Source organism: Syngnathus typhle, linkage group LG14, assembly GCF_033458585.1.
Source record: "Syngnathus typhle isolate RoL2023-S1 ecotype Sweden linkage group LG14, RoL_Styp_1.0, whole genome shotgun sequence".
NCBI classification, from domain to species: domain Eukaryota; kingdom Metazoa; phylum Chordata; class Actinopteri; order Syngnathiformes; family Syngnathidae; genus Syngnathus; species Syngnathus typhle.
The window spans coordinates 6,163,692-6,191,099 of NC_083751.1; the positions used below are offsets into that span (position 1 = coordinate 6,163,692).

A 27,408-nucleotide genomic window follows, 5' to 3' on the forward strand; every position below is an offset into this window, starting at 1 on the left:
AAAACAGCAAGTCCACTTTATTCATTCCAAGAAAGACAAGATAAAACCATCAATTTGTTATTTTTTTTACCGCACAGCATCACATAGCAGAACTATCAAGGATGAAACAAATCGAATGTAACAACAGCCAGTTTTGCCACTTGTACAGGTTTACTCGTCTCATCTAGACTTCGGCAGCTAGTTTCCACCTATCCAGCCACTGCCGAAAAGTCAGTCCTCCTTTGCGGACATCAGGTAGGACATGCTGGGCCGGCTGATCCCACCTACGGGTGTGAACCCACACAAAGACAAACAAACAAGTTAACTAACAAATGCAGCAAACACACGCAATGACAAAATACGATGCCAAGAAATGTATATTATTGTCATTCTTGATTGAATCAAGTTACAGCCTAAAGCAGTTAATCATTCTAAATGATTTTAACCGTGTTTCCCCGTTAAACATTTTTTCTGTCAGTCTATATTCATTTACTGAACTGTGAAAACAAGTCTAAGTTGCTTTTGCGGAGTATTCAGTAAGTGTCTGGCAATGCGTCTCACCAGTCACTGATGGCCATTTGAACTTTTTCTACATTAGAAAAACCTTTTGCGCATTTTTGCACAAGAATCCTGGCCCTTGGTACCAACGACTCCAGCAGTTTTTCATCTTCCTCTTTGACTCTGGCCAGCAAGACTTAAAAATACAAGACAGCAAAGAATCATTAGAATGCAGTTAGGAAGTATTTTTGCATGAACTGTACACGCCTCAAGAAAACTGTCAATGCTCGATTACCTTTGTGATCAGATATAAGCAGCTGCGCCACCTCCTCCTTGGATTTCCGCAGGGTGGTAGAGTAAAGTTGTAGTAACAGAGAGAGAAACCGCCTCTCGAGCTTGTTGCGGTACACCTGGGCGCACAACTCTTCAGGAGCCTTCATTAAAAATGATCAAATGGAATTAGAGAAAAAGTGTCTTCTGGATGGGGGGGGGGGGGGGGTCTGTGTATGTTCATCTGTGCAGCCAAATGCATTCGACGTTCAGCACTCGAGACAAACTAGCGGTGGGGCCACGACACCACAAGTTTTTCTTTTTGCCTCATATTGTTAACTGCTGACTCGTGACTCCAAACGACAAAACGCCGTGATGCTTGAGAACAAAACGTTGGCCGCACTTTGGTCACAATAGCTGAAAGTGATTTATACACTCACCCTGTAGAGCGGGAACGGCATGCTTTGACAGAGGCTGCTGAAGGTTGGCGACTGCAACCGATTGATGGACAGCCACGATGTCGGAATTCTCTGCAGTCTGAAGTGAGAAATAGCCAGAGAATTTGAATGCAGCAGTCTTGTGTTCAGCACGTTTGCCTCACATTTCTGAGGAATCGGAATCTCTGCGCTAGGGCCTTTCTGTGTGGCCTCTTCGCAAATTTCCAAACGATGCATGTTATATACATATTCAAGTACTGAACAACATGTTCTTACCCATCAACATTCCTCCGGTCCAGGGCTTGAATCGAAACAGTGCCCATTTGTTTAACCTCCTTTGAGATGGAGTTCCTCATATTGTCGGCAGTACTGGAGACATCATGGCACTGTGGCACCACCTTGCCCTTTACAAAGTCCTGTAGCTAAAACAAAGACAGTCAGATTGATCAATGATGAATTTTTGAAAATTTGGATGATGTAAAGCGAGGCGTCAAAGATGGAAAAGACACCTCATTGTGCATCTGGATCAATTCCGTTTTAGTTGATGAAATCCCCTTGACCAGACCTCTAATCTGTTCCTGTCTGAGGACCTGACCAGATGCAGCAACACAAGTTGAGTGGTATCCAACAGGGCAGAACTCAATGTTGTCCAGCAAGGCTCACCACTAGTTTGCTGACGTCCACAATGTTCTGCCACTGAATGCAAAGATTGCTGTGCGCCTCCTGTTGACTTCGGGCATGCTGGTCAAGTTCGATCCACCATTTTTTAATATGATCCCTGGCTGCAGCCTTCATCACACACTCGAGCTCCAAATCCAAAACTGACCTAAATAAAATAACCAGAAAAATGAACATTCACTTAACTTGGCTACTGTGGTGGTTTGAGAAGAATTCTGCACAGGGGACTTACAGTGCCAACGAGTCATTGTGGTGGTCGTCGTCGAGGCAAGACAAATTCTGTTCAGCTTGCTTCCTGCAAGCCACCAGCTGGTTCTGAAGTTGCTTAACCCTGAAGCGACTCTGGGATAATTCATCAGAACGCTCCTTTAATTCTTGCCATGCAGCCTGCAATCATATAAATAGACAATACGTGAAGATATGTATGTTAAAACACCAGGTAGTTATTTTTGTATTATTTGAAGAATTGTCCAAGATCTGCCAAACCTGCCGCTTGTTTTAGTTTGCTACCACCACTACTACAGTGCTCATAATGTAATTTGTTGCAGATGTAAAAAATAAAAACAAACACCGGATTAATCGTGTGTTTGTAAGAACAACCTGTAAGAGTGCCTCAACGGACGGCAAGTCGTCATCCTCTTTTGCCAATAAGTCCAAGAGTTGATTTCTTTCATAATCAATCCTATAATAAAAACAGAAAACAATGAATCCACAACAGAAAACACTTTCAAATGAACCTTTTGCTTTGCCTACCCAAGAGTTTTTGCGTTCTGAGTAACATCCAGAGAGCACACGCTCGCCTCCAATGCCTTCTGCTTTTCGGTGGCCAGATGTTGCAATGAAGCGAGGATGTGATTTGGGGGGTAAACATCCACCAGGTTCTACACATAAAATAAACAGAAATTTATTTGGTTTAATGTTAACATTTTTACATAATAACGTATTGCCTCATTTTAAAAGACCAACCTCCACAGCACCTAACCAGTCCTGAAACACAGCCGCCCTTTGCTCGCTAGTCATACTGGGACGAGAAAAAAAAATTAATCAAGTCGTAAAAAAGCAGTTGGAAATACAGAATTTTTTATAAGCAATAAAACGTGAGGCTCCTACCGCCCACAGTCTGACGTTTTCAATTCACTCTCTTGTAAAGACTGATAAAAATGGACCCGGTCGTCACAAAGTTTTCTCACGTAACTCTAGTGAAAGACATGATGCCATTAGTTGATATGTTGCCAAAACAGTTATAAAAGAACATCAATTAGCCAAAACTATTAAAAGACTAATTTTAGTTGTTGTTTCTATGTAAATCTGATTTTCCCAAACTTGGGTCAATATTTATTGGACCAGCAATAGTATAAGAGGAAAATGTTATTCATTAACAAGCAGAAAGTTGTCCAATGTGTTATTTAGATTTTTTTTCTGTCTTAAATTCCTAAATCAAATTTGAACAAATAATGACTTGTTCGGAGGTTCTTACCAGGACTTGTGCCTCCGCTGGAGCTTTGAAAAGGAGCGCATCAACATCACAGTAGCTGGAAAGCTGATCCTCAAACAGCACCTCAACTTCTGCTTTCCTGCAATGTAGAGTAATGAAAATTAATCTTTCAATGGCGCCATGATTCTGAAGACTGTTTCTGCCTTACCTGGCCATCTGCTCCAGAGCCTGACAGTAACCATTGATCTCTTGAATGTCACTTGACAGCATCTTGCGATGTGACACGCACTTCTGCTTGAAGGCCTGGAGAAGCAAATTCCTTTGTTGACTGTCCTCCACCTGAGCCTTGATGGAACTGCTGGCCCGCTCTGTGAAAGAGGGGGTAAGGAAAAAAACAACAATGGGAAAAAGATTTCACACCGAGATACACTTTGGTGTTGTTGTAATGTACTGACCTTGTGTGGCTAGTTGTTCCTCAGTTGCTCTGATCTCAGAGTCCAGATGACCAATATCACTTTTGAGCTGCTCAATCTTCTTCTGAAGCTCGCTCTTTTTAGTGGCCACGCTCAGACACTCATGCTGCTTTGCCTGAGCACGCAAAACAACATTGTCTTTCGGCAATAACAACAAATGGAGTTTGAAATATATTGTAACCTAGTACCTCTTTGTCTTGAAGAACTTTATACCTTGTTGATATTGTCAAAGAAAAAATATCCAAACAACTAATATGCTATCAGAGACTTAGGGTTTCAGTCCTGTTGCTGACAAAAACAAATTACAATGAGAAACTGGAGTGACTGACTTCTGCAAGGACCCATGTCAACAAATGCAGTGAGCCAAAATATACTAAATTTAATTTCTCTTGAGTCATTCTCATAAATAGATTACGTTAAAGACATAACACAAATAACATGTAGTGGTCAATATAGTGACACAGTCAAGAAGTTATTCAGCAACAAAAGGATACCACTGAAGATTGCCTCTCCTGAGCTTCACAGTTCTAGAAAGGACAAAACGTGAGAGTTCAGTTGTGAACTATGAAAGCGTATTGCTTCCATACAAAAAAGAAAAGGTTCATTACCTAGTGTATACATACCACTTAAACTTTTAAATGTTTAAGACAAACCTTTGTTGAAAAACGTGGTTGATTATATATTTCCAAATGGAGGCTCTTCTCCCAACACACAGCCTGGAAGGGAAACAATTAGCATAATGGTTAAGCGGTGTTGTGCCTGTGACAATAAGCGATAATAACACAATAATGACACTGACGTTTTAAAATAGTTGTCAGGCGGCAGACTCTCCGGGGAAAGATTGAACTCTGTCGTCCAAAGTTTCAAATCCCGCACAAGCTGTTTGGCCGCCATCCTGCTTGACGTCAAAATGGAATTCTCGCTAGCTAGCTAGTTGGATACATAAACTAACTATCGACTAGTTATTCGTAGTTACTTGTTGTACTAAACTAGTTGACTGTGGAGTTTGTAGGCTCGTAGACAATATATACTAAACACTCCCTGGACTTCTAATTTCCCGCCCGTCAACAGACGGAAACATTGTGGTCACGTGATTAGAATGCCCCGCCTATCCTCATTTTAGTTAACAACTTTATTGAAGAGCATTTTGGTTTACAACCTGTGAATCGATTAGTTTATTTCACTTTTATTAATAATATTAGCTTTTTTTTTTATTCGTTTATTGGTTTTTATTTATTTGTAATAAATGTACCTAATGAAATGATAGTTTTTTGTGTAAACAATTAAATACAAAATATTGTATGTAAGTACTGTGTCTATATAGTATATGGTCAGTTTCATTTGTATAAATGAATAACCAAATTTAAAAAATATAAGAGATTAGGCCACCATATACCATTTTGCTTCAAACACACAATAAACTGGCAATGGAGCATTTTTGAAATAATTCTTATGCAATTAAAATTTTCATTGCATTTCATTAAATTGCAGCTTGAAAAGGCCTCACTAGATACTGTGAATCATGTATATTTTATTAATTTACTACATAGAGTCAACTATGTGGTAATGATTTAAATGCACAGCATTAGACAAACTGAACTCAGACCAACAACTTGGTAACATTAAAGCTCAAAGTGCAGAAACCATGATAAGTGTTAACTAACATCAAGCAATGTCATATTTCAAGTGCGTTAAATAAAGTAGACTAGTGTTTACAAAATCGAAAAGTTCCCTCTTTGATTCACAATTGTGAAAACAACTCAATACCAACAATATACACTTAGAAAATAAAATATAAAGCCTTTCATTATGATACATGGTCTTTTCTTGAACTACATCTACAAAACCTAGCTTGCCTGAATAACATGTTAAATTGGAAAAATGTAGCAATGATAATCACGCTTCGTTGTTCAATGTCACCGAATCCTGGTAAACAGATTAAGTACCGACACAGATTCCTGAAAGAAAATGAACAATGAATAAGTGAATAATCTGTCGGACATGAAGATAATCTGTTCCACAAGCTTCACCAACCTTTGTGGATCTTGTTTTACTGAACACGTTCCAAAAGCGTAACGTTTCATCTCCAGCTCCCGTAACAATCGCTTCACCGTCCGGGGACATCGCCTGACATTTCCCAAGAAAAAACATTAATAAACTTTGATAAGATGACATAAGTGATATACATCAAAAGTCATATTAAGAACAGAATAAAAGGAACTAACGAGGTAGAGAACTCTGTAGGTGTGCCCAGTGAGTTTGGCTACTTGAGTGAGCGCTGGATATTTCCACACCAAGATCTGGTTTTGAGAGTAGCCATGAGTGCTTACCTAGGAGAAGAAAATAATTTGAATTCCTATTATGATTAATTAAATATACTTTTTGACTGACCTGACAATTCACGTTGGACAGTTACTCGAAAATGAATAAAGCATGCTAGATAGCAATTATTTGTTTGAAATTGATAATATAATTCCTTAACTTCAACTAATTTAAAAATATATATATTTTTTGAGTCTTACCAGCTCATTTGTATGCTTGGACCATGCCAGGTTGCAGACCTGTGAGCCCGTGTCCACACACTGCAGCGGCTGCGATGTCAGCGTATTCCAGAAACGAATACAACGGTCAGCCGTGCCGCCCCCAGAGGCCAGTAGGCCATGCTGGTGCGGTGACCAGGCGATGGCCTTCACTGCAGCCAGGTGATTTGTGTAAGCTTGTGCTGGGCTCAGTGAGGAGTGATTCCAAACCAGCAACTGAAATGAAGGATTGAGTGAGCGAATGCTCAGGCTGAGAGAAAATATGTGGCAGAGATACAGAATGGACTTCTCACTCTCGATAATTACAGTATATTAAAATGATATTCTGTATATATAAAATAGATGATATAAATAAACCAGCATTTGTCAAAAGTGATGTCGTAAACACAGACCTTGTTGTCGTTGCCGCCCGAAGCAAGCAGCTGATGGTCGGTGCTCCACTTCAAGCCGCACACTTCCTGCCTGTGTCCCTGCAGCCGTCTCTCTGACTGAAGTGGAGGAGTTCGAATGTCCCTCTGAAGAATCATGCGATCGCGGCTGCCCGAGGAAAGTTGGTCGGCATTCCATGCTAGCGCTCCTGAGCACAGACACCAAGTCAGTGACAACTATCCATTGACTCAATGTGTACCCGTTATTAAAATAATTCCCGACAGTGCCCAGTTGAATAAAGTAAAGGTTACCCTCATTTAAATCAAAAGTGTTATTGTCCAGCCTTCGTACACTCCTTATCATTTCATTTTACTGCAAACATTCTAACCGACTCTGGCTGAGTGTCCTTCCAGGGTGGAGAGTTTCTTCCCGCCGCCAGCATCCCAAATCTGAACGTAGCCCTTCTGAGTCCCCACCGCTACCAGGTTGCCCTTAGCATACGAAGAAACCTTTTAACAAAACATCCCCAACTCATCCACTCTTCTCCACCCACCCAAGTAAGCACTTACCCTTTCAGACCATCCGACTGAGGTGACCGAGTCCCCCTCCACGGATAAATCACACAGCCTTGTTACCTAAGGAAAAAACAATGCAAAAAATAATGAATACATTGATAAAGTCACAAAGAGAACCAGTTTAACCACAGCAAAAGTTACACATTATGGTGATAGCGATAATTAAATGGCAGGTGTACCTGGCTGGTACAGGCACTCCACAAGTAGACGCATGTCCCCAAGCCAACGCTGAGCACATTGAGAGATGACCAGTCCACCAAATTAAGGTAAAAGTCATCCTGGAGCTCCGGTGCGTCCAAGACTTTGAAAGGGATCTTGGGAATTTTTCTGGTTGGCTTTCTAGGTGATCGCAGCAGTTTCTGACTGCAAGAAGGAAAGTCAGAAATGTTGAAATCTCCAGGGAAGATACAACTTGAAATGTTACATTTGGAACAAAATAAAGACGTTTACCTTTTGTTACTGACAGGTGATAATGAGTATGGAGAGACGTTAGTTTCGCTGGCTGGTGATCCTCTTTTGAGCTCGAGTGTGTACTGCAAAAAAGAAAAACATAGGAGGAAGGTTTCTCTTTAATGTATCATTTCCTTTTTTCTTTTTATTTAAAATAATCATACAGTGAAGAGTCTTTGTTTTTCAGGTGTCAATAACTGCAAATGACTGTCTTCCGTCTGAGGGTCCTGGATCTTTTCGATTCCTGCTCCCAGGAGCTCATTTTTCAGCAGAGTAGTGTACGTCAAACCATCTGCTAAAAGCACGCACAATTAGAATTTGATACAAACAGAAATCCACAGCCATATTATTTATAGGTGTGTATATGAACATGAATGTTTTTTTTTTTTGTCTTTATGTGTCCAGGTTGTATTGCGCCCGAAACGATTTAAGATTTTGTGCGTGCTTTGTAATGCCACCAACAGAACTAGTAAATAACATAAGTAGTTGCCTTGGAATTGTTTGCTATGGAAATTAGTAAATAGAAAATCATATTCACCTTTAACAATATCGGAAGATGGTTCCTTGGCTTTCTTGTTTTGATTTGCTGACTTTTCATTTTCCTATTTGAAAACCAAAGACACTCATCATTGATTACAACTTGTGAATTTGTTTTTGTTTTTTAAATAAAAAACAATCAATACCCTATAAACGAAACATGCTGCTACACTCTCATGATTCTGATTTGTAGTTTTGTAGCAGAGTACATACACCGAGCCTGTGGAAGTTGATGTCCCAGTTGGCCCCTGCTCGAGTGGGAATGAACCTGTCTCCGAGTTTACTGGGTGACAATATTGGGGAAGCAGCAGGTTTCTGCAAACAGTATATAAGGGATGTGTGAAAAGTGCAGTAATTGTCACTGAATCAAGTGAAATAAATGCAAGGAAACTCACAGCAGGACTCTTGTCATTTTGATGGTTGATTTGGCGCAGTAGACGGAATTCATATTGTGGGTCCATTTTGAAGTTCAGGAAAATCCTAGGAATTGTTAGATCGCATCAGTGTTATACATCTATTTGTTTGCCGATCACTAAATCGGGTCACATGACGCGCGATGAAAACACGTCTCTATCTTAACATGAGAAACGCCCATATTTGCACATACACTACAATAGATCGTTATGGTAGAGGCAAGTGGAACAATAGCAAAAATATTCATGCTGACCTTAGCTTAAACAGAGCAATTAGCTAACCATGTAACCATTCTAGACCTAGTTACTCTTCAATACTACCAACCAAAAGACAAATATTACCTCGGAAAATCCAGATGCGGAAGATATACAGTACAGTACTGTATGTCAACAAGTGCGGCGAAATACGCGCAGTTGCATTATGGGATATTACCCACGTGACGTAAACACGGAAGTGTGTTACTTCCGGGAGCAGCTACGTACGTTCCATAAAGTTATTTTCTATAATCTATCGATTGTTTTTTTTCAATTCTGTCGTTTATAATCCATAATATGTTGTCTGTGTATGTTAGTCACAGTTTCTTGTCACAGCACTGGCCACTGTTGCGTAATAATATAAAACGTTTGTATGAAGGTAAAAGCCGTATGCCATTATCGCTACCATTGCATTTAAAATCTACTCCTCCAAATATTTTCCGTGTAGTGTTCTACAATCGTATTACATGCAGTTTTGCGCATTTTCTCCCATTAATTTCTGTGAGCATGTCGTTTCTCTTATCTACACATAGGTGGCGTGCTAACCTAACTGTCTCCATCATGTGGTTTCCACAAGAGTGATCAATTCTCAAGATCCACATATTATTATAGTTATTAGACGAGCTTCTGGTTGATGTTTCATGATAGAAAGATGCCTCGGTATAATGTCAATTCTATTTTGTATCAAGTGAAAATGAATAAAAGAATCCCATTGCTATTATAACTTGAGTTACATCAGCCAGTAAAATGGAAATAAAGGTAGCGAGCAGAATATAATGGAGTGAAAAGTATGTTCCATTAAAACTACTCAGCCAACTACTAAATTATCACAAAAAGTCACTCGGCAGAATAAATGCAATCCGTTACTATACTCAACTCTGATACATACACATATGATTGCACCTTAAGTGGTGGCACTGATAATAATTGCACAACGACCCCCCACAAATTGACCCAATGAACTTCACTATATGTTTTATGGTGAGTGCGCCTATAGAAAATGCACACAGATCCACAAGTGTGAATGATGCACCTCCTCCTCTCTGTCTGCCCCACTCACTCATAGACACACCCAGGCAACACTGGCGCCGACCAGCAAATACCCCCCTCCCAACACCTTCACCTCCCCCCAGTGACCTATAATTATGTCATGCGAAAAAGCTGTCCCATTGAAAAGCTCTCTTAATCAAACCCAATTAATTCCGCTATTTTCCCTTATTATCCTCAGCGAGGAACACGTCTTCCCAATAAGACTGTTAACTCCAGCCGCGGCCTTTTCAGATCTGCTCGGGCAGCGGAGTAAAATAATGGACTGCACAATTAATCAATTAGTAATTAGGGACTGTTGTTCTTGATGGACACAAGGACTGTTGTGGATTGTGGGGATTAGTTTGTGCCTGTCGTATTTACACTTTAGTCAACAAGATTTAACACTAATTGCCATCAACTTCACATTTAGACTAGAAAGTGTGAAAATTGAATCATTATAGTAAACTGCCAATAAGTCGCAGTGGCTGATGCTTTTTGTTTAAAGCAAAAACAATACAACCCAATTCAAACTTTTTGAGGTTTTAGAGCTAAGTTCAACATTATTTTTAATGTTTACATTATTGTACCTAATGTAGTGACCATCTAGTCACTAGATTCTAGTGTATGCCTATGTGTGCAATATGGTGGCCGATGTAACCTTGCAGGCCTTATGTTGTTCCGTGCACGTGCATCGTCAAGGTCAAAAGAAATCTCCTCACCAGAGCCTTAGTTGTTGTGACAGAAGGCCGGACACATCATCTGTGCCATTGTGTACTCCTGCAAAAGCTACTTTGTGTTGAAAAAGTCATTCGCTAATGGCCAGTCAAAGTCAGTTTGCGCATGGGAAGACTCAAGAAGCCAATAAATTGATTCTCTCATCAGCGCCATTGTGCAGATCGGATTAGTTATTGTTTTGGAGGAAGGAGCAAGATGCCTGTGATTGATGCAACAGCTAATAATGAATGCAATGGAAGCAAGAAAATAAACTTCTTTTTTTTAACCCTTACATAGCTACTGTCCTTCATATTCTATACAATGTTATGTTTTGACCAAGAATATGATCATAACAGTCTACATTAAACTCTAAACTACAGATCTTTTTTTTTAAATATATTAATAGCCTGGCTGACATTTGATAATCCTCAAATAAAGTCTCAGACGCTACAAGTACTTGTGTCTATGTTAATGCACCCTCTGACCTCTTTAGGAGAGGTCAACAGAGCAACAGTTGCATGCTTGCGAGGGAACTTGTGCAAATGTGGTGGAAACACAGACAGTTCTCAGGACTCAGCACCTTCTTCAGCGCTACACAAACGTTGAAGCACATATGCAAAACAATATGGTTTTAAATAATTGCCTTTTTGTGTATTTTAGGCTCAGAACCACACTAATGTTTTTTTTCTCCTTGCTGTCAAATCAGGTCCGGTTTGACCCGAACAGCATTATATGTAAGGGTTAAATCGGATGTAATTCCTTTTTAGTGTTGTTGCTCTTTTCCCATGCTTTCCTTTGTGCTACTAACTGCGGTTCAACGCATGCCTACCTCGGCCCCTGGCTGGGACCACGGCCCCGAGCGGGCCCCAACTGAGCAGTGCCAAGTTGTCCGGCTAGTCGGTGCCCGTTCAGGCCTGGCCCGGCTCGGTTCGGCCTGGGTACTAATCCCCGGGCCTGTCAAAGGACCCCGCGCTGAACTCATCCTGCAACACAGGAAAACGCTCTAATTGGGGGATTTTCTCCATCATTAATTCCGAAGAGCAGCGCCCCCCCCCTCCAACATATCTCTCTCTCTCTCTCTCGCTCGCTCTCAGCTAAACAAATTATAACGACACAACTTTTACCCATTTTGTAGTATAGGCAAAACAAGCAGCACTTGTGGAAAATGCCTTTACAGCTAATCAACACAAAAACTAGCCCTTGAAGTGTAACTTCTGCGAGATGTTAACAGAAACATGTCAACATTACCCTCTTCCTGTTTATCCACGCGCCTACGTGCATATGTCCGTCCATCTGTCCAAGAAAGTGATGCACCTCATACGCCAACATGTGTCGCAGCGGCTCAGCCTGCAGTCCTCCTTGCCTGCATGCCCGTTCGCTTGCTCGCTGGCTTGCTTGGGGGCAATTAGGGAGCTGGGCCCTGTGGTCAGAGGCCCCCCTGGGAAGCCCTGATTGATTGGAGTCTCATCTTCCTAACGGGCTGGCACCCTGCCATCTATGGAGGATTGGGAGGGGTGGAGGGAAAAAAAAAGAGAGACACACAGAGGGAGTTGGAGCACAAGTGACAAGCACAAGGAAAAACGTCTCTGCGCATGTATGTCAGATGATAACGATTATTCTCTTGTAATCTTGGATTGCTCTTTAGACTTACTGGGCTGAAAGGGGGAAGAAGGAAAAAAAAACGGTGGGAATGGGCGCATGGGTCAACATGAAAGTGAGAAAGCAGTGACACATGCTCTATCAAACTATATTTATTTCCAGTAGATCTTTGTTCACATCTTTCCAGAATACACACCTCCATGTTCCAGACAAAAGGAAAGACATGACTAATTCTACGACATGTATTTCTAGAAACAGCATCACAGGGTTAAATAAAGAAACCCTGTGCCATTTGAAAAAAAAAAACAAAAAAAAACCATCTAGTGCAGTTTTGTCCATAACCTTTGGCTTATTCATAGTCCCAAATCACACATGTTGAAAGCTCTATTTGTGCAAGGTAATCCACATTTGTCCACAGTTTGAGGTCTAATCAGATGTCTAAATAACCCGCAATACAAAAAAAAACTTTACAAAGCAGAAATGAGCAGCTGATTGATCGATATATTCCGACCATTAAATTCGAGCGTCTTTACTTCAGTGACAAACTCAAGGACAGATGGACGAGACCACTATAGTGTCACCGCTGATCATAGCAGCTCCGATCGATGCCTCCCCTCCTTTGATTGAGAAAGAAACACAAATGGTTACAAGGGCCTATTTAGTTCTGCCCGAGACCGCCCCCCTCCCGACGCCCATCCAGCAAGTGCAGACAAAGACAACGCACTTGGATCAATTGTGCTCAACAAAGGCTGAACTATGCAGGGTGACGCATCACACGGTGCTAGCCCGCACGTACGCTCAGCCACCCAACACTGAGCTGCCAACAGGCTTTCTCCTCCAAAAGCCACTCAAGCACAAGAAATGAAGCAAAACAATTGTTTTTTTTTTTCTTTATAACTTTCTACATTCCGTCCCTCCCTCGTTAAGCATGACAGCACACCAATAAAGCAACTGTGCATGATTATTTTTTGGTATATTCGCACTTAGAAGGTGCCGTCTTACCTCGGATTGTTGCCCTATGAGCAATTATTGACTTTACAGTCAATTTTTTTTTTAAGAAGGGTATTTTTTTTGCCAGCCTTGACCTGCTGCTTTAAATGTACTTAGTTACACTAGTGATCTATTTCTGCCACTCTTGGTACCACCTACACTAATGATTCAATTTACAAGTAATTGGTGTGCCTTTGCCTGGACCATAAAAGTATGGGTATCTTCCTCAACTGTAAAAGTTAAGGGTAAAAAAAACAAACTTTTAAACCGTCCTCGAGATAGACCTATCAAAGAGTATCAGAGCACACGGAAAATAAAATGCGTTTGAAAAAGGCAATACATTTGTAATTTATTTTATGACAATTAAATTGTTAAATTGAAATTAAACTGAGCTTTTTCGAGAAACAAAAAATGAATTACTACAAGATTTTTTTTTTATGTGGGGGAGAGGTTATGAAAAAGCCCAAATCCTCCAAAAATTCCAATAAAGAAAATTTTTATTTGAATAATTTTATAAGGGGAAAAAGGTATATTTTTAAAGATGTATATTTGTAGTTTCACAGAAACAACATTGAAATGTATGAGAAGTAATTGTAATATTAAGTGGGGGGAAAAAATATTTTGAATTTTGATCTTGATAATTCAGTCAATGTCCAAATTCTTCAGCAGAACTAGTCTTCTGAGTGCGGCCCTAATACTCTTTTATACTTTACACTCCAATTATCCCGTTAACAAATTGGCAATTTGATTTAATTTGATTAAAAAAAAACACTTTAGGGACAAAGGAAAGCAAGGTGGTAAAAGTAAAAGTAAGAAACAACCAGCAGAAATACGACATAGTAGATAACTTATGACGTATTGAAAATGGATAAATGGTTATGGCAAATATGGCCGCGCATTCAAAAAGGGCAGTTTCAAAACACATCACTCATCCACTTGATGTCCTTGAGATGTAAATAAAAAAAAATAGAGAGAGAGCGAGAAATAAGAAAAGTGTAAAAAGAAAGTCCCTCGATCCTCAGTTTAGAATCATTTTCCTTTGCATTGTGGGTAAGGTCCTTGCCATCATGTCAGCATTGTGAGGAGCCACTGAGTAAATCACATGGGTAGCCAGGTTTTATCCATGGACTGGATGTGTTCCTTGGCTTTCATCCTCAGTGCAGCAATACTTGAGCTGCGCTGGTCCATGTCCTCCAGCGGAAACTTGTCGGGGTACGGCGCCGGACACTGGTAAGGGGGCGGCGCCGCCATACTCTGCATTCCCTGACCCATGGACGGATGAGGGCTGGAATTGAGGAAGCCGTGGCCGGGGTAGTTGGGCTGAAGGCCCTGAGCCTGGCCTATGAAGCCCGGGATGCTGTGGACCGACGTGGCGCTGGACAAGGGGGAGGTCAGCCAAGGGTCCAATGGGAGGGAGTTACTCATGGGTCCCATGGCGGTGTGAACCGGCGCCGATCGGTTGAAAGACAACATCGGCGCGTCGTGGAGCTTCATGGTGCTGGCGTCCATTTTCTCTTGACGTCTCCATTTGGCTCTTCGGTTCTGAAACCACACCTGGAGATTGAAGACGTTGTATTAATTTCTCCCCAACAGTCTAGAATTATTTTCCAGTTGGATATGACGTCTCAATGTGATAGGATCAGAGCAACTGGAGACACTGGAATCTCTTAAGGGCTAGTATGTTTGGACACACACACGCTGCGACTTGCAATTATCTGGTGTAATCACTTGACTTGGCAACCAGGGCCAAAGCCTTGCTGGCATGATGCTCAGGGTTAGGATCCCAGGTCAGGCTTTAATAATAATACATACAGTACATGAACATGGGTCCCCGGCTGAAAATATTCAAAAACTATTATTATAGAACTACAGGTACATCTATTCCTGCTAGTTGCTATTTGTAAATTAAAACTAGTGATTTTTCAGGTCAGTAATGAGTTGGGACTGATTTACGTATATATTATGCACTGGAAGAATTTGCGCTTAACCGGACGTTATAAAGTTTGAATTGAGGACACTGATCCTACCTGAACCCGAACTTCAGGTAGGTTGACCTTCATGGCCAGCTCCTCGCGGCTGTACACGTCAGGGTAATGGGACTTCTCGAAGGCACGCTCCAGCTCGTGCAGCTGGTAGGTGGTGAAGGTGGTGCGGTTGCGTCGGTGCTTCTTCTTGGGCGGATTGTCCTTGCACGGCTCGGGTGACTTGCCTTCGTCGCTCTCGACGCTCTTTCTCAGTTCCTCATCGCACTTGTTGGTAAAGAGGTCGGCATCTGCACAAAAACACAAGGACAACTACTTTATTTTTTTCATAGGCCTGGCCACCAGGGGGCAGCAGAATATATAGTACATAGAATATGTTTTTATACAGTATATCACCATATTATTACATTGTTTGTCTTCATATACATTTGTGTTTTGCGAGTTAGCTAAATTGCTAGTTTTGTTTGCCGAGTGTAACGAACATTTAAAAAAATACACATCTAGAAGAAGTAAAGAAAGTAATGTGCACATTCCAGACAAGCGTCCATTAGTTGGACACATGCATCATTAAGCTACTGAACATGAGTGAAGCCATCAATCCTCTCAACCTCAATGAGGCTCGTAAACACTGCTAATCGGATTTGTTAAACATGTTTCCACTCTTTATCTGCTCCTGAAGTAACGAAATGAAATGCTGCGGCCTGGACTGTAAACATTGTACATACAAGATTATGAAAGAGAATGAGCTCACATTGTACTGGAAATACATTCGCCAACATTGGTGGGTGTAAATTGCAGTGTCAGACACAGAAGCAGAACACGGGCCTTTCTCAAGAGCAACTCGGGAGTAGTCAGGAAGCAAACTATTATCGCACTGGAGCAAGACTTGAAAACAAGTCCATAGAGGTCCTATGAATTCAGTTGCTAACCAAAACAGGAGCAGAGACGCTTATTTTTTGCTGGTTTTAAATGGCAGTTTGCTGATAATAATCATAATGTGAATATATTCCAAAAATGCTCCTCCCTCATCTACAGTTGAATTGGCCGCTCAATTTTGGTCACAATGAGACTTCCGCAAAGATGGTGGCCACTTGTCACGTTGCTATATCGAATGTAAAACTGTTGATTGCATTCATTTCCAACGTTTCACTTGGTAGCCTTGTATGACATCATTGTTTGGGAAGAGCAAACGAGTGGGCCATGTAGCAGCCGGCTTGTTTTTCGGTGAATGAGACGCGCCGGTGGCACATAAAGGAGGGGTCGTGGTGCTCTTTCAAGTGGCGAGCTGGAGCGCGCCCGGCGACAATGCTGGATGCGGAGCTTGCTTTATCGAGCTCTCATTAAGCAGCCATGACAAAGGCCGAGCTGGGACAAAGGCCTGAGGTCGGGTGTGGTTCAGCGACCAGCTCTTGTGCCTGTCAGCCCATCACAGCCGCGAGTCTGAAGGGTGCCCACTGTTTAGCAGCCAGCACACAAGGGAGGGCAAGTGGGGAGTTCTGGGGCGGGGGCAAATGACACCCAACTTGGGAAAAGTTGCTCATCCAAGTGGAAGTGGCCTGACTTGATGGGACAGTTACATACTGTATAAAGAAGTGACGTCATTGCAACTGGCCTCATGGACTCGTTTTGAAAATGTGCAATTTAAATACTCTTTGGGTAGCATAAAAGATACATTATTTTGTTCATAATTTTTAAAATAATTCGTAACGTTTTGAATGAAAATACTTAAATGTAAGCTTGTTGAGTGTGGCAGTTTGCTTACACTTACTGCCACCTACAGGTGTGGAGTGCAACAACATCACAGTACAGTTCGATGAAATCGAGAGATATCGCTCCGTGGGTGGGCATTCTTTGCAAATGGTCACCTATGTTTTCTTTTAGTACTCAATATGTTTTATTTTTAGTTTTATCTTAAATATATAGATACTGACGTGTTTTGTTTGGTGGCTTAGTTTATTCAGCAAAGTGGGTTGGCGAGTGAAAACTAATTAAGCGATTGCTAATTAATTTTTGGGGGCACTCGGGATGGATACGCAATCAAGGGGTGAATTACGTTACAATTTGCTTGCAATGCAGCCAAATGGGCAGTGAACCATCAGATGAAGCTTCGGCTATGCATCAGTGAAAATAATGCACTTAATGCACTTTACTGCCACCCACAGGACTGAATTGGAAGCGCAGAATCAAGACGAGTCAGACATACATATGCACTTAAATTGTTTGACCGTGGCATTTATTTTGCCTAAAGTACCAAATACCATTGGTTGCTAAAGTGTCTTCTGATTGGTTAGAACGGACTTTGCATTACAGATGAAACCAACTGGACAACAAACCCCCTCACTAAGAAAAAACATATTTTTAAAAACACTGATGGATAAAGCTAGAATTAGGATTCTGATCATTGTTCATATGTATGTATTCCTCTCAAATTCTTGGGAAATTAATATTTGTCATGTCTGTGCCACAAAGTCATCAACCACCTGTCAAATGTGAAGACAGCTTCAGATTAGATGTCAACATAACATCACGACGACAACAGAACGACGACCCGGCCATTCTAATCTGTGCTCAACACAAGATTAGGGGGGAATTCCACAGGGAGATGGGATTGGACTTCAAGGTCATAAACCCCAATACCATCTTGTTCTGTGATTTATTTCGCAATCTCACCCCGCACAGCTCATTTATTGCAATGCTCTGGACATGATAACTCGACGAAACACATTGACTTAAAATCTGCCCCAGTGTCAACATTGGTGATGGTTTTCCATTTAATCAGGGAGTTTGAAGTCATCCTTTGGTTTTAAAAAATATATTCAATTACGTCCAAAACAAGCAATAAAGACTGACTTCCTGTCTCAGTAAGTGTCCGATACGCTCCACACTGCGTGAAACTACTCACCCTGAAACTGGTGCTGTTGCTCTGAGCTATCATCTTGAAGTGGCCCAAGGTGGCCACTGAAGGACGGGTGGGACTCGAGCGGCTTCCCGGAATTCACCAAGTCCTCGACGTCCACCTTCTGAGGCCCCGGGACCCCAGCGGGGCCGAGCAGGGAATCCTGGTCTTTACTGAATCCCAGGATGACGTCGATGCTGTGGACGTGGCCCCCCACTGTGACGCCTCCACCTTTGGCCAGGTCGTGGAAGTTGCTAGGCGAGAGGCAGCTGTCGTCCACCATGCTCATGGTATCCAGTGATAAATGCATCCGAGCGTGTGGGCCCCTCAGCGGCTCCTGCGGCAAGAGGGGAGGAGGCCTAATTGAGCGACGCCGTGCAAATAGGGAGGTCAGAGATCACCTCGTTACCTCGAAGGAAGCCTGACGTGCGTCTAAACCCGCTTAGCTGTGGCGGGGGGTCCTAAAGTCTATCCCCTCTACTTTCAAAGTTTGGCCCATTAAGAGGACACAAACCCTCACCGGTGACTTTTAGCTTATAAATTGAAGCGACTGCAGCCAGAAATCTGTCCACCTACAGAATCTAATCACACTTGATATTGAGAATGTCCCACCAAAGTGAATTAGAAACAATGGTGTTGTTACACACAGGAGAGGGATTCTCGTCCATCCATACGTCTTTTATTTAGACCAATATTTTACTTAGCGTAATATATTATGAATATAACTTTTGCATATTTTATGGGTATCTATTAATCATTCTTTTTCAAGTGCTGTCAGAGCAGACTCTGGCAAAAATTGTAGATTTCCTAATGCAATTTAATCTAATCTATCATCCATCATCCCGCCATCGAAATTTCCGCCTTTATTCTATAAACTATAACTTCTTAAAACTATTTTGCTGTACAATTTGGTATGTACTTGAATACTACTAATTTCATTTTTTATACATGAATAAATTGGCAGTATTTGGTTTGCTTTAAAAGAACAAAATATTATTCAAAATTTGAAAAAAAATGGTCGCTTTTGCTTTCCATACCTGATATCAAAATGATGTTCTGTATGTATTTCTTTTTTTTTTTTTTACAATTTTTTCATTAAAAACAATTATGCTTCCCAGTGGTCTGGCAGAACAGTACAGCACAGTACAGTAGTTAAGGAGCAAATAATAAAATATAAATACATTTCTCAACTAAATATGTGATCAGAATAAAGCGCACTCACAAAATACTCTATTTCCTTGCATGCTCACTAGAAGCTAAGAGGCCAGAAAAAAAGTAACAGTCCAAATGAAGCTCATGAGCCCTTACCTGCTGTTACAAGTAAACGTGTTGCTCAGTTACTGATGCTCCTCTCCTCCGGAATCCACCGTGCGCTCTCACTCTGCAGCCTGTATTCACCTTGCATTCCTTTTGAAAAAAAAAATACATATACATATGTAACATGCAAATCAGCCAGACGCTTGTAGTCGAGTGCGAAAAAAAGTTTTGTGAGTGGAGTTCAGCCAGCATGCACCGCAGAGAGAAACGCAAAGGAGAGGTGGGAGGAGGAGACGAGAGGTGGACAAGGCTGGTGGGAGGTGAAACAAGGGGATTAACGAGGAGGGGTTATTAATTGGAATCCTTCCCCTTTAAGAGTGATTGGCAGCTATTTTCTGCTCAACTAATTGTATTAAATGTCAATTTCATTCACGGCCACGGGAGGAGGCCTCGCCTAATGAAGACTTTCTTTGGAGAAATTCTTTGTCTTTGGGACAAAAGATGCGATGAAAGTTTTCACTCGGCACAACCGGACGTCATTGTGTTAAATGGCGAGGGAAAGGAAACTTTGACATTAGAACACTTGTATTGATACAACAAAATAGAATCTAAATAACACAAATTTCCATATTATGTTTTAAATTCTTTGATGATATTTTGTATGACTAAAATTCCACTCTCAATTGTATCAATTCTGTTAAAAAAAAAATGTAATCCTTAATTGTCAAGTGTGTTTCCGGTCTTTGCTCTGTTCCCAATTTGGGCCAGATAGTGGCTCACGTCAGCTTCGCCATATTTAGTTTAAACCCCGGAGAACAGCCGGTAATCTTAAAGCAGCCGACCTGAGAGCTTTTCAGATTTCAACATGGAAGACTGTATTTTCTATCTAAGCTCTTCACAACGACGTCTATTCAGAAAGACGTGCCGAGATCCGCCTGAATGATGGCAGTCAGGTATGTGTGGTCAATTCCATAGACAGTACCTCGGTGGGCTTGTGAATATTTGATTAGAGAATTCTAAAACCAAACTTTTTAAAAAAGAAAATTGGGGAAAAAAAAATCGCCACAGTATCAGTAGTAGAATAAAATCTACCCACTGTAGTAGAGAAAACAATTATAATTTCCCTCACATTTTTTCGGGGTCACCCAGTTCAAGGGGCCATCCAGTTTGGTTCCAGACTACACACAGCCTTGCCTATATGATGCCTTGGTAAAAAGTGTCTGCTTTAAACAAGGGGAGGACACAGAGTTGAAGAAGCTGATGCCAGCTTAGTGTCCTAGAAATCAGCCACGACTCTAAAGACACTAAAGAGATTTCCTGTGACCTCAAACAAATCTAAAGATAAAGTTAAAGAGAGAACATTTACGAGGGGGGACTGTCTCCGTGGTTACTCGGACGGACGGACAAATGTTAAAGTAAAAACTATGGATGGTGCCGAGTGAGAAAGACAGTGTTTGTGATTGTCTTTATTAAGTTAGATCAAGTGAGTTAAAAGCATCCTCCTGTGTATGATGTACTTTCCATTAACCTCATTAAGGATTTGTTTTCTACGCCTGACAACACATATTGGGATCAGAGAAGTTTGCTTTGAATGGTCTGAACTCTTGTGACCTTGGCACGGGCATAATAAAAGTAGCCTGTTGTCGGTCTTTCTTGAGTTAGAAAACAAGTTGAGGCTGAATAACAAAATCAAAACGTTTTTTTTTTTAAATTTAATTATCCCTCTTCATACGTTGCCAAACCATTTGTGTTTAATTGGTTGCTTAAAAGTAAATATTGCATCATTCTGGTCCATTACAGGTTCATACTTTACTTGTTCTCGCGTTATTAACATGCCACCATGGTTTTTAGAATATAGACATGATTGACAACGTGTTTCAGAACTAAGCGACTCAGTAAGTGGATAAAAAAGATTGTCTGTCTACAAGTGTTACTGCATTGTTTATTTTAAAATATTTATGAAGATTATAAGCCCCACCGATTATTTGGTAGAATAAACTGATTAATCAACCGATTACAGGCAGAACAGTTGTACATTTTGTTTTTGGTTTCTATTTGCTTACCTTTGGAGCAGAGTGAAATTTTGATTAATAAAAAAAAAAAGAAAAAAATTCAACCAATTTCTTTCAGAGGATGTTTGACTGTCTTGTGGTTTAATATGTTAACATATAAAAATGTATCACAAAACATAAAGGTTTTTGCATCTCCCTCTTCAAGGGGACGTTTTCTCAACACAGTCTTCCATTCACTCGTAAAGAATGAACCACAATATTTACAAGTTAAACTTCAACTCTCTTAGTCGCAACAAGATTGCGGCGATTATCCTGCTCCAATTTTGCTCTTGCAAATCTCTGCCCTTCTACTCTTCAACTATTTGCCCGTTATCCTGTGCATAAATTGGTTAAGGGGGCAGCAGTGTAGTTTTCAAGCTGCTTGGTTTTATCAAATGACAACTTAAGACGCCCTGATCCTATTAAAGGTAAAAGCAGCTAACGTGTAAATGCGCAGTGTCAGCTTACCCCGAGTGGTGCACAGACAGGTTGTGTGGAGATGGCGCACCAAGGAAGAGGAGGGAAGAGTGAGGTAGCGAAGGTGATGTAAACAGGAAAGATGCATTGCTTTTAACACGCATAATGTACTGAACAGCAAAGAACGCTTCTTTGAATCAACTGTCCTTAAACTCCTTGACCTATAACCATTTCCTGTACAAAATGGCCCATTCAATTATCTGTATTTAATAAGTTGCCTTGTCTTTTTATTCATTTATAATATGACTTTTTTTTGGTCTTATTGTTACGACATCAATTGTTTTGATATAACCAAAGAATCATATTGTTTTATTAATTGGTGAATGCAATTCTTATAGAACTTAACTAATGTAACTTTTCTTGAAATATCAAGACTTTTTTTTTTTACAATGAAGTCTTATGCAACTTTCCTAATGTAACTTTTCTTGTAATATCAAGACTTTTTGTATAATGAGGAGAATACAGTTTTTTTTCTTTTGGGAAATTCCTCACTATTTTCACAATACTGAATTTTGGTCTTTGTTATTATGAATACTGTCGGAATACCAAGAGCACTCATAACAGTTGGTGAAAACATGTTTTTGATACTGAATACGGAATTAATTGCAACTTATTTATTTACCAAGCGCTTTCAAATAGAAATAGAATCATTGCCGAATAAATTCCGCATCTCAAGTTTGAGCACGACCTAATTACTATCACTAAAAGGCTAAACACACACGGGATTGTGGCTAGTTGACGGGTAATCTATGCAACTGCTCCACTCAAACGATCTAAACGACACAAGTTAAAAGCCGCCTACTGTATATCCGGTCAGTGGAGACAAAATGATTCAAATGAGTGCACTTTAAAATCTGATAAATACTATGTCACATAGTAAATAATTATTACTTGGAAAGTACAAAATCATTTTCAAAACTCACAATAAGTGATTGATGGATTTTAAAATGACAGATAAATAGCGCTAAAGATGGACTGTGAAGGATATGAAGTGCTAGTGAAAAGGTTTCAATGCTCTCTGTGACTTAATGGTCATTAAACAGCTTGTTGTCTGTCACTCAAACAGAAAGCCCACCTTGGAAGGTATTAGATGCATCATTAACATATGGCCAAAGGGATAAAAGCACCAGTATGTCCTGTGACACAAAAACACAGCCCAGTACACGGCAAGCAAAAGTAAATCCTTCACGCAACCCCATCCAATCTTCTATTATTATTATTATCATCATTTTCTACATTTGGTTTTGCAGTAAATCCTTGTGGAGGAAATTGCAGCTCATCCCCATTATGGGTCTTGAGAAAAAAAACAAAAAAACCCAGGGAGCAGATTGAAGCAATGCTGTACGCTGGTTCATTTGGCGATGAGGCTCAAGCTTCAATTTGGGTTCTCGTCTCGCGGGACGGAGACAAATACCGAGCTTACGCTGACTTAAATCTCCTCAATGCGCTCATCCGATGTGACAACAATCCAGCAAAAGACTTGACTTCATTTTCTGCTGACTCCTCAAGTGAAATTGCTCCAAATAACATTTCATTACATGCAGTCATATCTAATATTTCGGATCTCATTTGTAGGTGTACCTTAAGCTTGAATGTTCTGTCGTCCAAAATATTCATAAAGTCAACCAATAGATGCAAATTAAACACTGTGAGTGGCATATCCACCTCCACATCCGGTTGCACGCCCGACTCCATTTTGATGTAACGACTCGTAACCCGGGTTGCGTTTGGCCATCTCTTCTTCTAATTTCTCCCTCATTTTATGGAAAGCGGGCCTTCTACGAGGTTCCTTGGCCCAGCAAAGGGTCATGAGGGCGTAAACAGCGGGGAGACAGTCCTGCGGTGCCTCCATACGATAGCCACCCTCCACTCGCTCAGTCACTTCCATCAAAGCCTGCCACGTCAAAGTAACACATGGAGGAGAGGAATCAATCTTTAAGCACTTTGATAAGTTAAATAAATTAACAAAGGCAATAAGGAGTCAAGGAGGTATTGGCCTAATTGGAGACGCAAAGAAATGAAAGACTAAAATACAGTACAATATAATGTTGACAAATAGTAATCATCTGTTCAGTTAATACATTTGTGTATAGAGGAAAAGTGAGATATTGTGTTTATTACAAATTATACCATCTTTGGGTATGGTTGACGGCCATAGGAGAAGATTTCCCAGAGAAGAACGCCATAACTCCAAACATCTGATTTTGTGGAGTATTTCTACACATTTAGAAAAATAGAAATGTATTTAAGATGCTTTAGTTTTTCGACAGGACTATGACTATGTATTTATAATACTGGAGTCAGTAACCTGTTTCTTCAGAGCTTCAGGGGCACTCCAGCGGACAGGCAGTTTGGCACATTGCTTATCCGACACCCTCGAGGCCGCCCGGGTCAGCCCGAAGTCGCCAACTTTAGCCACGTCGTCGTCAGAGATCAGGATGTTGCGAGCCGCTAGGTCTCTGTGGACCAGCTTCTTGGATTCCAGGTACTCCATTCCCTGACACACGTCTCTGCACACGCACCGTATGTAAAATTACTTTTAAAAGGCATCTTTGTACACAGGCACAACTTACAGTGCAAAGCGAAGTAGCTGCACGGAGCTAATGCATGAACGTCCTCTTGTCCTCAGAAAGTTTGACAGATTTCCCTGCGACGCAAATGATCTGGTAAGAGTCGTTATTCTACACGCTGGTAATTATTCATATACCTTAGTCATGAGCTCTGTGACAATAAGAAGGCCTTTGTGCAAGATGACTCCCAGCAAGCGGACCAAGTTTTTATGTTGGAGCTTCCTAGGAGCCAAATTAAAACAAGAAAGAAGTTCCATGTGGTTATGGATACACTGCTGTGAATTGAATATGAAGTTAGAAGTGTTTGATTGGAATAAGAATGGATGTTTCACGTCATCACTGTGGTCTCCTGCAGGAAAGCCTGAGCTGTGACATCACACTTAATGGTCTTTACCGCCACCTTCTGGTGCAAATATTCACCTTCGAACACAGCTGGAGGACATATAAAGAATTAGCAAACTCTTAATATCTGAACAATTAGGAAAATTAATTGTGATTACAAATGGCTTTATCGGAATAAGGGGAAAAACTCACCGCCAAACTCCCCCTCCCCAATGGTGTGGCCCAGCTTCAGTGTGCTGATGTCCAGCAGCCATCCAGCTACAAAGTGGACAGACACGTGATGAATTTGGAAAATAAATTCCAATTAATTCTCACTACCTTTTGTCAGCTCCATCTCAGCCGACTTTGCTCCATGTTTTGGTTTCGGCTTCAGTAGTGTTTGAGCGAGGGCACCCTTGTTTTGTGAGTAGAACTGTGAAGAGGGGAAACAAAACAGTGTCAAGAGGTGATTCACGTGCAGCGCATGAAAATCACATTGTAATATTCCTCTTTAGGCTCCGCTGTTTTGTGTTCCTCATTTAGAGGTTAGAAATAAGTCTCATTACGTAAGATGGTCAAATAATGGGCGACCACACCATGTTGATGTTAGTATTATTGAAAAATCTTTAGGTGCTGTTTTTTTATCATCCATTTGTGGAATAAACAAAAATAAAGTAGCATCAATATAAAAACTACTAATAAAATAAAAAAAATAACATGAATACAAATAAAAAAAATGAAATAAAAGTGTCTACCTCAATCATGTCAATGAGGTTGTAAAAGTGCTGCTTGTTGTCAATAGTCACTTTGCCGTCTTGATACATCACTCGGTAGTGCATGACTTCCCCACAGGCGCTGACGCACAGAACGTAGTCGCCAGGGTGTCGGATTGACTCGCGCACCAGGAACAGGCCGTCCTGAGCCGGTCGCAGCTTACGAACTGCCTCTGGGCCCGAAATCTTCCCGTGAAACCATCTAATGGATTACAGACAAATGGTATTTAAGACTTAAGGCTGATTCAAGTCATGTGACTGGAGTCCCTTGCTTCTGGAGTTGCTGGAGAAAGTCCCTATATCTTAATTTGACCTTTCAATCTAGGACTGGCCGCAACTCCAAAAGATAAGGTATGGCTTCTGATTTAAGGTTTTAACAATAGAGGAAGGATCATGATTCCCGCAAGGGTTTACAAGAATTCCCCTGTGAGAAAGAAATGTGTCACTCTGTTGCATCCCACACAGCGGCTTACGCACGGCATGAGGCTGAGGCTTGGATCCACCCGTAGAGCTTCTCTTTCCCGCACGTTGGCGACATTTATGATCCCCTCGTCTCCAGTGGAATTGTGTTTGGCTTTGTAGCATCTCTTACTCTGCAAGAAAATATAGGTGGAGGGTTTCTAAGTTTGACTACAAAACTTGATTAGGACTTTTTATTTTTTTTTACCGTGGTCATGGCAACAATAGTGAGAATGTCTCCTTTGTGATACAACAGCTCCCCAGGTTTGGGTTTCCTGTGGTCTCCCTTGGCAACACATTGAGTACCGGTGGTCCAGCTCATCTGGAAGTGTTGGCACAACTCTGGTGTCAAGAGCTAGAAATATTAACCTTTTTCAAATATATTGACGATTAGGCTACTTTGGATTGAATGTTTATTTTGTTCACAGCATGCACATAAAAAGAGGCAGCTACCTTTGCCATGAGCAGGTCAGAAAGTTTGGAAGATCTGTTCAATACCTGACAGAAAGGGAAAATTAATTACCAGTAAGAGGCAGAAGATTTTTTTTTAATATATATATATATAGGTTTCTAAATGTTACATTACCTGATGTGGACAGTCGTCTTGTTCAGGAATAAAATGTTTTGCAGCATTTCATCTCATTGTGTAGCGATATTGTCCATCACAAGTGGCCAAAGACGCATTCCAGTGTTTCTGTCACAGCACTTCCTCAATCTTTGCTTAAATGTGTTTCTCCTGACATATGACGCAAATAGTCACATGGAATTTAGAGCTTCTACTCCACATCTTTTTTTTTTTTATTATTTTATTTACAATGGCATAAAACCATAGACAACACAAACTCAATTTAGATAACATGACTAAAATCATGGTCCAAAAAAAACAAAAAAACAACAGTAACATATTGCGTTTCAATAGAAGTGACGTAGTTTCAAACTAAAAACAATTGCACTTGGCAACTTAGACAAAACCACTTCTAGAGAACTTCTAAACAAAAGTGTTGCGCAATCACCTCTTGGGATGTCATGTTTCCTCCTCCTGTCTTCAGTCTACTGCAGCCTGCACCGTCATGCAGGCACAAAAGCTCAACCCACAAAATTCAGTCATCTCTTCTGCTAACGCATTACTGATAATTCAGTAAAGATCACTTCTTGGGCATTTCGTCGTCGCTTTGCGGACAACTGAGAGTGCAACATGGAAGTTCTCAAAGACAGTCTTCATCTGGCTGTCCCACTCATTAGTTAGGTTGTATTTACCGGTTTCCCTTAAATATTTAATTTCCATGTTTATGTTTCCTAAAAATATTGTCTGGTTTTGTTTTTTAAAGGGGTTGGCAGCTGTGGTTTGTCAACTGTGACTCATCATTGCTGCAGTTAAAAT

The 27,408-nt window shown here is 40.8% G+C and overlaps 4 protein-coding genes across 10 annotated transcripts; all 4 read right to left on the reverse strand.

Moving 5' to 3' along the window:
• Position 1: 1 nt before the first annotated feature.
• Positions 2-5,148, reverse strand: haus5 (HAUS augmin-like complex, subunit 5). The gene is made up of 19 exons (XM_061297207.1): positions 4,570-5,148; positions 4,424-4,486; positions 4,265-4,297; positions 3,959-3,983; positions 3,753-3,885; positions 3,506-3,665; positions 3,340-3,436; positions 2,973-3,058; positions 2,829-2,883; positions 2,616-2,743; positions 2,463-2,544; positions 2,095-2,249; positions 1,848-2,010; positions 1,694-1,774; positions 1,461-1,606; positions 1,188-1,284; positions 773-911; positions 541-673; positions 2-263 (listed from the first exon to the last, which is right to left on the reverse strand). The coding sequence occupies exons 1-19, from the start codon at positions 4,662-4,664 to the stop codon at positions 164-166; spliced, it is 1,971 nt and encodes a 656-aa protein (XP_061153191.1). The 5' UTR covers positions 4,665-5,148; the 3' UTR covers positions 2-163.
• A 136-nt stretch (positions 5,149-5,284) lies between these two features.
• Positions 5,285-9,141, reverse strand: LOC133166870 (fizzy-related protein homolog). 4 transcript variants are annotated; one of them, XM_061297211.1, is made up of 14 exons: positions 8,997-9,141; positions 8,637-8,721; positions 8,455-8,556; positions 8,243-8,306; positions 7,869-7,996; positions 7,705-7,787; positions 7,434-7,617; positions 7,249-7,314; positions 7,068-7,170; positions 6,703-6,887; positions 6,293-6,526; positions 5,996-6,100; positions 5,805-5,897; positions 5,285-5,728 (listed from the first exon to the last, which is right to left on the reverse strand). In XM_061297211.1, the coding sequence occupies exons 2-14, from the start codon at positions 8,700-8,702 to the stop codon at positions 5,687-5,689; spliced, it is 1,455 nt and encodes a 484-aa protein (XP_061153195.1). In that variant the 5' UTR covers positions 8,703-8,721; positions 8,997-9,141; the 3' UTR covers positions 5,285-5,686. The 4 variants fall into 4 exon arrangements, with proteins under 4 accessions (XP_061153195.1, XP_061153194.1, XP_061153193.1 ...); XM_061297210.1 differs by having other exon boundaries at positions 7,869-7,999; XM_061297209.1 differs by having other exon boundaries at positions 8,388-8,556.
• Positions 9,142-12,414: 3,273 nt separating this feature from the next.
• On the reverse strand, positions 12,415-18,429 carry rx1 (retinal homeobox gene 1). The gene is made up of 3 exons (XM_061297339.1): positions 18,126-18,429; positions 15,269-15,513; positions 12,415-14,795 (listed from the first exon to the last, which is right to left on the reverse strand). The coding sequence occupies exons 1-3, from the start codon at positions 18,427-18,429 to the stop codon at positions 14,340-14,342; spliced, it is 1,005 nt and encodes a 334-aa protein (XP_061153323.1). The 3' UTR covers positions 12,415-14,339.
• On the reverse strand, positions 18,416-27,287 carry matk (megakaryocyte-associated tyrosine kinase). 4 transcript variants are annotated; one of them, XM_061297333.1, is made up of 15 exons: positions 26,614-27,287; positions 26,481-26,525; positions 26,236-26,349; positions 26,046-26,161; positions 25,551-25,770; positions 25,135-25,228; positions 25,009-25,074; positions 24,807-24,906; positions 24,612-24,696; positions 24,478-24,551; positions 24,213-24,414; positions 24,035-24,121; positions 23,570-23,798; positions 19,428-19,526; positions 18,416-18,456 (listed from the first exon to the last, which is right to left on the reverse strand). In XM_061297333.1, exons 2-14 carry the CDS (start codon positions 26,487-26,489, stop codon positions 19,453-19,455), a joined length of 1,470 nt encoding a protein of 489 aa, XP_061153317.1. In that variant the 5' UTR covers positions 26,490-26,525; positions 26,614-27,287; the 3' UTR covers positions 18,416-18,456; positions 19,428-19,452. The 4 variants fall into 4 exon arrangements, with proteins under 4 accessions (XP_061153317.1, XP_061153316.1, XP_061153318.1 ...); XM_061297332.1 differs by having other exon boundaries at positions 26,236-26,382; XM_061297334.1 differs by having other exon boundaries at positions 26,236-26,396.
• Positions 27,288-27,408: the final 121 nt, after the last annotated feature.

Bases quoted from the DNA above. Each gene is read 5' to 3' on its own strand.
- haus5 (XM_061297207.1), bottom strand. From the start codon at position 4,664: ATGGCGGCCAAACAGCTTGTGCGGGATTTGAAACTTTGGACGACAGAG. The intron at 4,298-4,423 runs GTTTGTCTTAAA...TGTCCTTTCTAG, and splicing joins AACCACGTTTTTCAACAAAG to AACTGTGAAGCTCAGGAGAG. The intron at 2,884-2,972 runs GTAGGAGCCTCA...TTCTCGTCCCAG, and splicing joins AAAACGTCAGACTGTGGGCG to TATGACTAGCGAGCAAAGGG.
- LOC133166870 (XM_061297208.1), bottom strand. From the start codon at position 8,689: ATGAATTCCGTCTACTGCGCCAAATCAACCATCAAAATGACAAGAGTC. The intron at 7,171-7,248 runs GTAAGTGCTTAC...TCGTATGCTAAG, and splicing joins CAGTCGGATGGTCTGAAAGG to GGCAACCTGGTAGCGGTGGG. The intron at 5,729-5,804 runs GTTGGTGAAGCT...ATTTTCTTTCAG, and splicing joins GTAAAACAAGATCCACAAAG to GAATCTGTGTCGGTACTTAA.
- rx1 (XM_061297339.1), bottom strand. From the start codon at position 18,429: ATGCATTTATCACTGGATACCATGAGCATGGTGGACGACAGCTGCCTC. The intron at 15,514-18,125 runs GTGAGTAGTTTC...GTTTTTGTGCAG, and splicing joins GCAACAGCACCAGTTTCAGG to ATGCCGACCTCTTTACCAAC. The intron at 14,796-15,268 runs GTAGGATCAGTG...TTCAATCTCCAG, and splicing joins TACCTGAAGTTCGGGTTCAG to GTGTGGTTTCAGAACCGAAG.
- matk (XM_061297332.1), bottom strand. The intron at 25,771-26,045 runs GTGCGTAAGCCG...GTAATCCATTAG, and splicing joins CCAAGCCTCAGCCTCATGCC to ATGGTTTCACGGGAAGATTT. The intron at 24,907-25,008 runs GTGAGTTTTTCC...TATGTCCTCCAG, and splicing joins TGGGGAGGGGGAGTTTGGCG to CTGTGTTCGAAGGTGAATAT.